The sequence below is a fragment of the Chiloscyllium plagiosum genome, unplaced genomic scaffold (genome assembly GCF_037043375.1).
Source record: "Chiloscyllium plagiosum isolate Xiang-an unplaced genomic scaffold, Cpla_swu_hap1 HiC_scaffold_46, whole genome shotgun sequence".
Lineage (NCBI taxonomy): Eukaryota > Metazoa > Chordata > Chondrichthyes > Orectolobiformes > Hemiscylliidae > Chiloscyllium > Chiloscyllium plagiosum.
Genome location: NW_028270184.1, coordinates 2,792,673 through 2,804,764, shown reverse-complemented (window position 1 = coordinate 2,804,764; position 12,092 = coordinate 2,792,673). Strand labels below are relative to the sequence as shown.

General features: G+C 62.8%; 1 protein-coding gene across 2 annotated transcripts; it reads left to right on the top strand.

Moving 5' to 3' along the window:
* The first annotated feature begins 287 nt into the window (after nt 1–287).
* Nucleotides 288–11,379, top strand: zdhhc24 (zDHHC palmitoyltransferase 24). 2 transcript variants are annotated; one of them, XM_087983561.1, is made up of 4 exons: nt 288–1,437; nt 3,850–4,130; nt 7,723–8,056; nt 10,839–11,379. In XM_087983561.1, the coding sequence occupies exons 1-3, from the start codon at nt 1,079–1,081 to the stop codon at nt 8,028–8,030; spliced, it is 948 nt and encodes a 315-aa protein (XP_087839687.1). In that variant the 5' UTR covers nt 288–1,078; the 3' UTR covers nt 8,031–8,056; nt 10,839–11,379. The 2 variants fall into 2 exon arrangements, with proteins under 2 accessions (XP_087839687.1, XP_087839688.1); XM_087983562.1 differs by having other exon boundaries at nt 292–1,437; nt 3,853–4,130.
* Nucleotides 11,380–12,092: the final 713 nt, after the last annotated feature.

The following is a 12,092-nucleotide window of genomic DNA, read 5'->3' as shown; positions in this document are numbered from 1 at the left end:
AGGCCTCAGGCTCCGTCTCCATGGCAACCGGCTCGACCCCTGACCCCTGCCTCACTCAAGATGGCGGGCGGCCCGAACCGTTACGTTTCGTTTCGTTTTTTTTTTCACTTCCGCCGCCGCCAGGCGGGACATTCCGCCGGGAAATCTGTCACGATCCTGGACAATTTAATTTTTAATTTCCTCTCGTTGTCTTTACATCTCGGGAGGGGCGGGGCAATGGTGGTGGTGGTGGCGGGGGGTCAAAGTTGGGCCCCGCCCCCTTCCCCCCTCGCGCTCGGACCGGAAGTAGGCCTAATTGGTCAGGGCTGCAGCTCTGGGGTGACCCACAGGTGGCTGCAGGGGCTCACCTGACCCTGACCCTGACCCTGGGGCTGGGGGGGTCATTGACCTCAAGTGGCTCTTGGAGACCTCAAGGGAGAGCCTTATTGACCTCTGGGAGGGTCAGTTGACCTCTGGTGGGTCCTGCTGACCTTAGGGAGGGTCAGTTGACCTCTGGGGGGTCCTGTTGACCTTAGGGAGGGTCAGTTGACCTCTGGGGGGTCCTGTTGACCTTAGGGAGGGTCAGTTGACCTCTGGTGGGTCCTGTTGACCTTAGGGAGGGTCAGTTGACCTCTGGGGGGTCCTGTTGACCTCTGGTGGGTCTTGTTGACCTCAAGGGAGACCCTTACTGACCTTAGGGTGGGTCAGTTGATCTCTGGTGCAGCTTGTTGACCTCAAGGTGGGTCTTGTTGACCTTTAGTGGGTCTTGCTAACCTCAAGGAGGATCTGGTTGACTTTAGGGAGGGTCATTTCACCTCAAGTGGGACTTGTTGACCTCAAGGAGGGTTTCTTGACTCAGGGCAATCTCACTGAAGTAAAGGTCAGGTGACCTCCAATGGACCTGGTTGATCTCAGGACGGATCAGGTCATCCCAACTGGGACCAGTTGACCCCAACTGGTGCCAGCTGGTTGGGGCATCTGTATTGTCCGCTGATGCTCAGGGAGATTTAGTTGACTTGGGGTTGAGTCAGATAATCCAAGTGGTCTGAGTTGAGCCACACCCTCCTTCCTGCGTAATCATCTCGGACAGATCCCAAGCATGGGGGTCCTGGAACGATTTGAGTCTTCACTCTTCGTCCCTCTTTGCATGACGTCAGTCATGATTGCCTCGGTCACCCTGGAGATGGTGTACATCATCCTGACTGACCCTCGACTAGACTCTGGCCCCAGGGTGGATGCCATTACTACAGGGCTGGCCAAGGAGCGCTGGGAATCGATGAGCCCATTAACGGCGGGACACAGACCAGGCCTAGTCCTGGGACCTTGGCGTATCCTTCACCTTGCCTGCCTGACGTTCGTCGTGAGCAACGTGGTCAGCAACCTATGTTTCTTCATTCAGAGGAACCCCAGCATCCGGGGGGTGTTTCTATCTGGCCAGGCACTCGGGCAGGGATGGGGGTGAGTAATTGACATCAGGAACAGAGGGAGAAGTGGTACTTTGGTCAGGGAGGATTATATTAGGATTGTGGAGAGTGGGATATTGGGAATTTGAAGAGTGGATCTGAACGGGAAGGGGTTTGGGTCCATTGGGATTGTGGAGAGTGGGAGTGAACGGGAAGGTGTTTGGGTCCATTGGGATTGTGCGCGGTGGGAGTGAACGGGAAGGGGTTTGGCTCCATTGGGATTGTGGGGAGTGGGAGTGAACGGGAAGGGGTTTGGGTCCATTGGGATTGTGGGCGGTGGGAGTGAATGGGAAGGGGTTTGGGTCCATTGGGATTGTGGGCGGTGGGAGTGAATGGGAAGGGGTTTGGGTCCATTGGGATTGTGGAGAGTGGGAGTGAATGGGAAGGGGTTTGGGTCCATTGGGATTGTGGAGAGTGGGAGTGAACGGGAAGGGGTTTGGGTCCATTGGGATTGTGGGGAGTGGGAGTGAACGGGAAGGGGTTTGGGTCCATTGGGATTGTGGGCGGTGGGAGTGAACGGGAAGGGGTTTGGGTCCATTGGGATTGTGGGGAGTGGGAGTGAACGGGAAGGGGTTTGGGTCCATTGGGATTGTGGGCGGTGGGGGTGAACGGGAAGGGGTTTGGGTCCATTGGGATTGTGGGTGGTGGGAGTGAACGGGAAGGGGTTTGGGTCCATTGGGATTGTGGGCGATGGGAGTGAACGGGAAGGGGTTTTGGTCCATTGGGATTGTGGGCGGTGGGAGTGAACGGGAAGGGGTTTGGGTACATTGGGATTGTGGAGCGTGGGAGTGAACGGGAAGGGGTTTGGGTCCATTGGGATTGTGGAGAGTGGGAGTGAACGGGAAGGGGTTTGGGTCCATTGGGATTGTGGGCGGTGGGAGTGAACGGGAAGAGGTTTGGGTCCATTGGGATTGTGGAGAGTGGGAGTGAACGGGAAGGGGTTTGGGTCCATTGGGATTGTGGGCGGTGGGAGTGAATGGAAGGGGTTTGGGTCCATTGGGATTGTGGGCGGTGGGAGTGAACGGGAAGGGGTTTGGGTCCATTGGGATTGTGAGCGGTGGGAGTGAACGGGAACGGGGTTTGGGTCCATTGGGATTGTGGAGAGTGGGAGTGAACGGGAAGGGGTTTGGGTCCATTGGGTTATGGGCGGTGGGAGTGAACGGGAAGGGGTTTGGGTCCATTGGGATTGTGGGCGGTGGGAGTGAACGGGAAGGGGTTTGGGTCCAATGGGATTGTGAGCGGTGGGAGTGAACGGGAAGGGGTTTGGGTCCATTGGGATTGTGGAGAGTGGGAGTGAACGGGAAGGGGTTTGGGTCCATTGGGTTATGGGCGGTGGGAGTGAACGGGAAGGGGTTTGGGTCCATTGGGATTATGGTCGGTGGGAGTGAACGGGAAGGGGTTTGGGTCCAATGGGATTGTGGGCGATAGGAGTGAACGGGAAGGCGTTTAGGTCCATTGGGATTGTGGGCGATGGGAGTGAACGGGAAGGGGTTTGGGTCCATTGGGATTGTGGGCGGTGGGAGTGAACGGGAAGGGGTTTGGGTCCATTGGGATTGTGGGCGGTGGGAGTGAACGGGAAGGGGTTTGGGTCCATTGGGATTGTGGGCGGTGGGAGTGAATGGGAAGGGGTTTGGGTCCATTGGGATTGTGGGCGGTGGGAGTGAACGGGAAGGGGTTTGGGTCCATTAGGATTGTGGAGAGTGGGAGTGAACGGGAAGGGGTTTGGGTCCATTGGGATTGTGGGCGGTGGGAGTGAACGGGAAGGGGTTTGCGTCCATTGGGATTGTGGACGGTGGGAGTGAACGGGAAGGGGTTTGGGTCATTGGGATTGTGGGCGGTGGGAGTGAACGGGAAGGGGTTTGGGTTCATTGGGATTGTGGGCGGTGGGAGTGAACGGGAAGGGGTTTGGGTCCATTGGGATTGTGCAGAGTGGGAGTGAACGGGAAGGGGGTTGTGTCCGTTGGGATTGTGGAGAGTGGGGGTGAACGGGAAGGGGTTTGGGTCCATTGGGATTGTGAAGAGTGGGAGTGAACGGGAAGGGGTTTGTGTCCATTGGGATTGTGGGCGGTGGGAGTGAACGGGAAGGGGTTTGGGTCCATTGGGATTGTGGGGAGTGAGAGTGAACGGGAAGGGGTTTGGGTCCATTGGGATTGTGGGGAGTGGGAGTGAATGGGAAGGGGTTTGGGTCCATTGGGATTGTGGAGAGTGGGAGTGAACGGGAAGGGGTTTGGGTCCATTGGGATTGTGGGCGGTGGGAGTGAACGGGAAGGGGTTTGGGTCCATTGGGATTGTGGAGGGTGGGAGTGAATGGGAAGGGGTTTGGGTCCATTGGGATCTCAGTGTGATGTTTGAGGTGGGGTTTCTGCTGCTGGTCTCTGTCTATGCTCTGACTGCATGTTGTCTCCAGCAGGTACTGTTATTTGTGTGAGTCCCACACGCCCCAGCGTTGCTCCCACTGCCATGACTGTAAGGTGTGCGTGCTGAGACGGGACCACCACTGTGTTTTCTTTGGGCAGTGTGTGGGCCACACCAACCACCGCTACTTCCTGTGCTGCCTGGTGCACATGTGGCTGGGTCTGCTGTATGCCATTGTGCTCAACACTGAGATCTTCATCGAGTTCCTGCAGGAGGGAATCACCCTCCACAGCATCTTCCTACTCATCATGCCCTGGGCAATGTTGGTCACAGGTCAGTATCCCAGCCAGGTCCCTCACCTCGGAAATACATAACGCCGGGTGTGGGACACGGGGAGCGGGGAGCGTGTGGGACACGGGGAGCGGGGAGCGTGTGGGACACGGGGAGCGGGGAGCGTGTGGGACACGGGGAGCGGGGAGCGTGTGGGACACGGGGAGCGGGGAGCGTGTGGGACACGGGGAGCGTGTGGCGAGCGGGGAGCGTGTGGCGAGCGGGGAGCGTGTGGCGAGCGGGGAGCGTGTGGCGAGCGGGGAGCGTGTGGGACACGGGGAGCGTGTGGGACACGGGGAGCGTGTGGGACACGGGGAGCGGGGAGCGTGTGGGGCGCGGGGAGCGTGTGGGGAGCGGGGAGCGTGTGGGGCGCGGGGAGCGGGGAGCGTGTGGGGCGCGGGGAGCGTGTGGGGCGCGGGGAGCGTGTGGGACGCGGGGAGCGTGTGGGACGCGGGGAGCGTGTGGGACGCGGGGAGCGTGTGGGACGCGGGGAGAGGGGAGCGTGTGGGACGCGGGGAGAGGGGAGCGTGTGGGACGCGGGGAGCGGGGAGCGTGTGGGACGCGGGGAGCGTGTGGGGCGTGGGGAGCGTGTGGGGCGCGGGGAGCGTGTGGGGCGCGGGGAGCGTGTGGGACGCGGGGAGCGTGTGGGACGCGGGGAGAGGGGAGCGTGTGGGACGCGGGGAGAGGGGAGCGTGTGGGACGCGGGGAGAGGGGAGCGTGTGGGACGCGGGGAGAGGGGAGCGTGTGGGACGCGGGGAGCGGGGAGCGTGTGGGACGCGGGGAGCGGGGAGCGTGTGGGACACGGGGAGCGTGTGGGACGCGGGGAGAGGGGAGCGTGTGGGACGCGGGGAGCGGGGAGCGTGTGGGACGCGGGGAGCGTGTGGGGCGCGGGGAGCGTGTGGGGCGCGGGGAGCGTGTGGGACGCGGGGAGCGTGTGGGACGCGGGGAGCGTGTGGGACGCGGGGAGAGGGGAGCGTGTGGGACGCGGGGAGCGTGTGGGACGCGGGGAGCGTGTGGGACGCGGGGAGCGGGGAGCGTGTGGGACACGGGGAGCGTGTGGGACGCGGGGAGAGGGGAGCGTGTGGGACGCGGGGAGCGGGGAGCGTGTGGGGCGTGGGGAGCGTGTGGGGCGCGGGGAGCGTGTGGGGCGCGGGGAGCGTGTGGGGCGCGGGGAGCGTGTGGGACGCGGGGAGCGTGTGGGACGCGGGGAGCGTGTGGGACGCGGGGAGAGGGGAGCGTGTGGGACGCGGGGAGAGGGGAGCGTGTGGGACGCGGGGAGCGGGGAGCGTGTGGGACGCGGGGAGCGGGGAGCGTGTGGGACGCGGGGAGCGGGGAGCGTGTGGGACGCGGGGAGCGGGGAGCGTGTGGGACGCGGGGAGCGGGGGAGCGTGTGGGACACGGGGAGCGGGGGAGCGTGTGGGACACGGGGAGCGTGTGGGACACGGGGAGCGGAGCAGCGTGTGGGACACGGGGAGCGGGGAGCATGTGGGACACGGGGAGCGTGTGGGACACGGGGAGCGGGGGAGCGTGTGGGACACGGGGAGCGGGCAGCGTGTGGGACACGGGGAGCGGGGGAGCGTGTGGGACACGGGGAGCGGGGGAGCGTGTGGGACACGGGGAGCGGGGGAGCGTGTGGGACACGGGGAGCGGGGGAGCGTGTGGGACACGGGGAGCGGGGGAGCGTGTGGGACACGGGGAGCGGGGGAGCGTGTGGGACACGGGGAGCGGGGGAAGCGTGTGGGACACGGGGAGCGGGGGAAGCGTGTGGGACACGGGGAGCGGGGAAGCGTGTGGGACACGGGGAGCGGGGGAAGCGTGTGGGACACGGGGAGCGGGGAGCATGTGGGACACGGGGAGCGTGTGGGACACGGGGAGCGGGGGAGCGTGTGGGACACGGGGAGCGGGGGAGCGTGTGGGACACGGGGAGCGGGGGAGCGTGTGGGACACGGGGAGCGGGGGAGCGTGTGGGACACGGGGAGCGGGGGAAGCGTGTGGGACACGGGGAGCGGGGGAAGCGTGTGGGACACGGGGAGCGGGGGAAGCGTGTGGGACACGGGGAGCGGGGGAGCGTGTGGGACACGGGGAGCGGGGGAAGCGTGTGGGACACGGGGAGCGGGAAGCATGTGGGACACGGGGAGCGGAGCAGCGTGTGGGACACGGGGAGCGGGGGAGCGTATGGGACACGGGGAGCGGAGCAGCGTGTGGGACACGGGGAGCGGAGCAGCGTGTGGGACACGGGGAGCGGGCAGCGTGTGGGACACGGGGAGCGGAGCAGCGTGTGGGACACGGGGAGCGGAGCAGCGTGTGGGACACGGGGAGCGGAGCAGCGTGTGGGACACGGGGAGCGGAGCAGCGTGTGGGACACGGGGAGCGGAGCAGCGTGTGGGACACGGGGAGCGGAGCAGCGTGTGGGACACGGGGAGCGGAGCAGCGTGTGGGACACGGGGAGCGGAGCAGCGTGTGGGACACGGGGAGCGGAGCAGCGTGTGGGACACGGGGAGCGGAGCAGCGTGTGGGACACGGGGAGCGGAGCAGCGTGTGGGACACGGGGAGCGGAGCAGCGTGTGGGACACGGGGAGCGGAGCAGCGTGTGGGACACGGGGAGCGGAGCAGCGTGTGGGACACGGGGAGCGGGCAGCGTGTGGGACACGGGGAGCGGGCAGCGTGTGGGACACGGGGAGCGTGTGGGACACGGGGAGCGGGCAGCGTGTGGGACACGGGGAGCGTGTGGGACACGGGGAGCGGGCAGCGTGTGGGACACGGGGAGCGTGTGGGACACGGGGAGCGGGGAGCGTGTGGGACACGGGGAGCGTGTGGGAGGCGGGGAGCGTGTGGGACACGGGGAGCGGGGAGCGTGTGGGACACGGGGAGCGGGGAGCGTGTGGGACACGGGGAGCGGGGAGCGTGTTGGACACGGGGAGCGGGGGGGACACGGGGAGCGGGGGGGACTGTGTGGGACACGGGGAGCGGAGCAGCGTGTGGGACACGGGGAGCGTGTGGGACACGGGGAGCGGAGCAGCGTGTGGGACACGGGGAGCGTGTGGGACACGGGGAGCGGGGGGGACTGTGTGGGACACGGGGAGCGGAGCAGCGTGTGGGACACGGGGAGCGTGTGGGACACGGGGAGCGGGCAGCGTGTGGGACACGGGGAGCGTGTGGGACACGGGGAGAGGGGAGCGTGTGGGACACGGGGAGCGGGCAGCGTGTGGGACACGGGGAGCGTGTGGGACACGGGGAGAGGGGAGCGTGTGGGACACGGGGAGCGTGTGGGACACGGGGAGCGTGTGGGACACGGGGAGCGGGGAGCGTGTGGGACACGGGGAGCGGGCAGCGTGTGGGACACGGGGAGCGTGTGGGACACGGGGAGCGGGGAGCGTGTGGGACACGGGGAGCGGGGAGCGTGTGGGACACGGGGAGCGGGCAGCGTGTGGGACACGGGGAGCGTGTGGGACACGGGGAGCGGGGGGGGACTGTGTGGGACACGGGGAGCGGGCAGCGTGTGGGACGCAGGGAGCGGGGACTGTGAGTGTGCTGCTCGGTGATGTCTCTGGTGTTGTGTTTCCCCCCCCACCCCCCCCTCCCTGCCCCGGGGCAGGCCAGGTGAGCCTCTCCGTGTTTTGGTTTGCCTTTGTCGCCGATACCTGCGTGGTTGGCTTCCTGTTTGTGTCGGCCTTCCTCCTGTTCCACCTGCAGCTCCTGTGGCGTGGACAGACCACCCGCGAGTGGAGCACTGGGCGCCACAGTGTCTACAACCTGGGCTGGCGTCGGAATGTGGAGGAGCTCCTGGGCAGCCGCTGGTACCTGACCTGGATGTGCCCCCTGGTACCCTCCTCGCTTCCCGGAGACGGTGTGACCTTCCAGATGAGGGAGCTGCCTGCCCACAAACCCGTCAACTTCTTCTGACCCACACCGGCCCATCACCTCTGTGGGTAAGCAGGGGGTGGGGTTACTGGGACTCGGAGACAGGTTGGCACCAGCTCAGCAGGGGGTCACAGAGCTCAAAGGGACGGGAAGTCTTCGAATTCAAGGACATATCCTCTTCCTCCGTTTGAATAATAGAGTCCCTGCAGTGTGGAAACAGGTCCTCAGCCCCATGGGTAGGTCGTTGGATGTTGCTGAACAAAGAGACCTTGGAGTGCGGGGTCATAGCTCCTTGAAAGTGGAGTCGCAGGTAGATAGGATAGTGAAGGAGGCGTTTGGTATGGTTTCCGTTATTGGTCAGAGTATTGAGTACAGGAGTTGGGAGGTCATGTTGCGGCTGTACAGGACATTGGTCAGGCCACTGTTGGAATATTGCGTGCAATTCTGGTCTCCTTCCTATCGGAAAGATGTTGTGAAACTTGAAAGGGTTCAGAAAAGATTTACAAGGATGTTGCCAGGGTTGGAGGGTCTGAGCTACAGGGAGAGGCTGAACAGGCTGGGGTTGTTTTCCCTGGAGCGTCGGAGGCTGAGGGGTGACCTTATAGAGGTTTATAAAATGGATGTAGGTTTGCTCACTGAGCTGGAAGGTTCACTTCCAGACGTTTCGTCACCCTACTGGCTAACATCCTCAGTGGGCCTCAGGGCAAAGCACTGCTGATAATTCCTGCTTTCTATTTATAGGTTTGGGTTTCTTTGGGCTGGTGATGTCATTTCCTGTGGCAGCCCAGAGGAACTACGAAGAGCAGAGGAAAATCACCTATACTGTGTATTTTTAAAACAAACAGGTTCCCAATGAACATAGGCTGCCGATTTCTCAGCAACAAGCCCCGTCCAGAAACCCTCGCCACTCTCCCGTACATCAAAAGACAGCTTGGAAATGACTGAGACTATTCAGACCTCTTGGCATCATGGTAGGCCACAAACCCACCAACACACTAAAACAGCAGCTTATGAACTTGCAAGACTCTGTACAGACAACAAGCAAAACTAATATCATTTACAAAATACCTTGCAAGAACTGTAACAAACACTACATTGGACAAACAGGCAGAAAACTAGCCACCAGGATACATGAACATCAATTAGCCACAAAAAAAATGACCCACTCCCACTAGTATCCTTTACATACAGATGAGGAAGGACACCACTTTGACTGGGACAACACATCCATCCTCGGTCAGGCCAAACAGAGACACGCACGAGAATTCCTAGAAGCATGGCACTCCAACCAGAACTCTATCAAAAACACATTGACTTGGATCCCATTTACCACCCGCTGAGAAAAAGGACAGGAAATGGCATCACCACAGGAAATGACATCACCAACCCAAACCGGTAAATAGAAAGCAGGAATTATCAGCAGTGCTTCGCCCTGAGGCCCACTGAGGATGTTACCTAGTATGGTGACGAAACGTCTGGAAATGAACCTTCCAGCTCAGCGAGCAAACCCACATCCAGAACCTCAACCTGAGCTACAAATCTTCTCAAAACTCGCTAAGGTTTACAAAATCATGAGGGGCATCTTAGAATAAATAGCCAAGGTCTTTTCCCTGGGGCGGGAAGTCCATAACTAGAGAGACATAGGTTTAGGGTGAGAGGGGAAAGATTTAAAAGGGTCCTAAGGGGCAACTTTTCACACAGAGGGTGGTACGTGTATGGAATGAGCTGCCAGAGGAAGTGGTGGAGGCTGGTACAATGACAGCATTTAAAAGGCATCTGGATGGGTATATGAATAGGAAGGGTTTGGAGGGATATGGGCCGGGTGCTGGGAAATGGGACTAGATAAGATTGATATATCTGGTCGTGTGGATGAGTTGGGCCCAAGGGTCTGTTTCCATGCTGTACATCTCCTTGACAGACCCTAGGGATTGGGGTCCCACAAACACACTGACTCTCACTGGGGTATGACCTCCCACGCTACCTCAGCACTGACCCTCTGACAGTGCCCATTCCCTCAGCACTGACCCTCCGACAGTGCCCACTCCCTCAGCACTGACCCTCCGACAGTGCCCACTCCCTCAGCACTGACCCTCCAACAGTGCCCACTCCCTCGACGCTGACCCTCTGACAGTGCCCACTCCCTCAGCGCTGACCCTCCGACAGTGCCCACTCCCTCAGCACTGACCCTCCGACAGTGCCCACTCCCTCAGCACTGACCCTCTGACAGTGCCCACTCCCTCAGCACTGACCCTCTGACAGTGCCCACTCCCTCAGCACTGACCCTCCGACAGTGCCCACTCCCTCAGCACTGACCCTCCGACAGTGCCCACTCCCTCAGCACTGACCCTCCGACAGTGCCCACTCCCTCAGCACTGACCCTCTGACAGTGCCCACTCCCTCAGCACTGACCCTCCGACAGTGCCCACTCCCCTCAGCACTGACCCTCCGACAGTGCCCACTCCCTCAGCACTGACCCTCCGACAGTGCCCACTCCCTCAGCACTGACCCTCCGACAGTGCCCACTCCCTCAGCACTGACCCTCCGACAGTGCCCACTCCCTCAGCACTGACCCTCCGACAGTGCCCACTCCCTCGACGCTGACCCTCCGACAGTGCCCACTCCCTCGACGCTGACCCTCCGACAGTGCCCACTCCCTCAGCACTGACCCTCCGACAGTGCCCGCTCCCTCGACGCTGACCCTCCGACAGTTCCCACTCGAGTGGGTTGGTGAGGACTGTTTTAGGTGGATGGGGGGGGGGGGGGGTTGTGGTGGGTGAGGGGGAGTGGGGTGTGGGGTTGTGGTGAAGCAACTCGGGGTGGACCTGACTCCGAACGCCCTCCTGCTTTCAGACTCTGCGGTGTCCTGGTATCTCCCTCTCACGTCCAGACACAGCTACCACCCTTGGAACGGGCAGCACCCGCTCACTGTCTCTGCCATCTTCGACCCCCCCCCCCCCCCACCCCACGCATCGGTAAAGGTGGGGGCCAGCCGCCCAGCTCATCAGGAGGACAGAGGGAGCTCGCTCTGGGACACTCACTGACAGAGACACTGGGGTCAGAATAAACACGGTCACCCACCTCCCCCACCCTCCTCCGCGAGGTGGGGGGAATCATCCGGAACGCTCTGACCCATGTCTGGGAATCTGACCTCCTAGCCCTGGAGAGGGGCTGGTGCTGCCTCAACCCGGCTCCCGTTCAGCGAAAGACAAGACTGAAGATCTGTGGCCTCTCTCTCTCTCTCTGTTTCTGGGCTATAGGCCCCTGAATCATGTCTCACTTCGTGTGGGGGGGTGGGGGACACGGGGTGGGGTTTGGGGTTTTGCTCTGTTATGGGTGTTCGCAGGGATCAAGAGGAAATGAAGGTCAGCAATGCGATGCCTACTGCAGTTGAGCAGCAGTTTGTGATGTTTCTTTGTGGCGCCACGATGGGGGGGGGGGGAGACGGATTTGGGGAGGGGCGAGGGAATGGGGGAGAGGGAAGAGTTGGGGGTGAAGGGTGGGGAGAGAGTTGGGGAGGTGGGGCAGGTAGAGGATGGGAGAAGGTAATAAGGGGAGAGAGTGGATGAGGGATGAGAGAGAGAGTGTGGAGGGGTGTGATAGTCCGGTGTGCGGGGGGGGCTGTGTCCATGGGGAGGGGGGTGATGGTCCGGTGTGGGGGGGGGGGTGATGGTCCGGTGGGGGGGGGGGGAGGTGGTGATGGTCCGGTGTGCTGGGGGGGGGGGGGGGGGAGGTGGTGATGGTCCGGTGTGCCGGGGGGGGGGGGGCTGTCCATGGGGAGGGGGGTGATGGTCCGGTGTGCAGGGGGGAGGTGGTGGGGGCTGTGTCCATGGGGAGGGGGGTGATGGTCCGGGGGGGGGGGGGGGGGGTGATGGTCCAGTAAGCAGGGGGGGGGAGCTGAGTCCATGGGGAGGGGGGGTGAGGGTCCGAGGGTGGGGGGCTGTGTCCATGGGCAGGGGGGGTGAGGGTCCGGTGTGCGGGGGGGGTTCTGTCCATGGGGAGGGGGGGTGAGGGTCCAGTAAGCGGGAGGGGGGGAGATGAGTCCATGGGGAGGGGGGGTGAGGGTCCGAGGGTGGGGGGCTGTGCCCATGGGCAGGGGGGTGAGGG

Coding starts and splice junctions, on each gene's coding strand:
- zdhhc24 (XM_087983561.1), top strand. CDS start 1,079: ATGGGGGTCCTGGAACGATTTGAGTCTTCACTCTTCGTCCCTCTTTGC. Junction 1,438..3,849: donor GCACTCGGGCAGGGATGGGG/GTGAGTAATTGA, acceptor TGTTGTCTCCAG/CAGGTACTGTTATTTGTGTG. Junction 4,131..7,722: donor CTGGGCAATGTTGGTCACAG/GTCAGTATCCCA, acceptor GCCCCGGGGCAG/GCCAGGTGAGCCTCTCCGTG.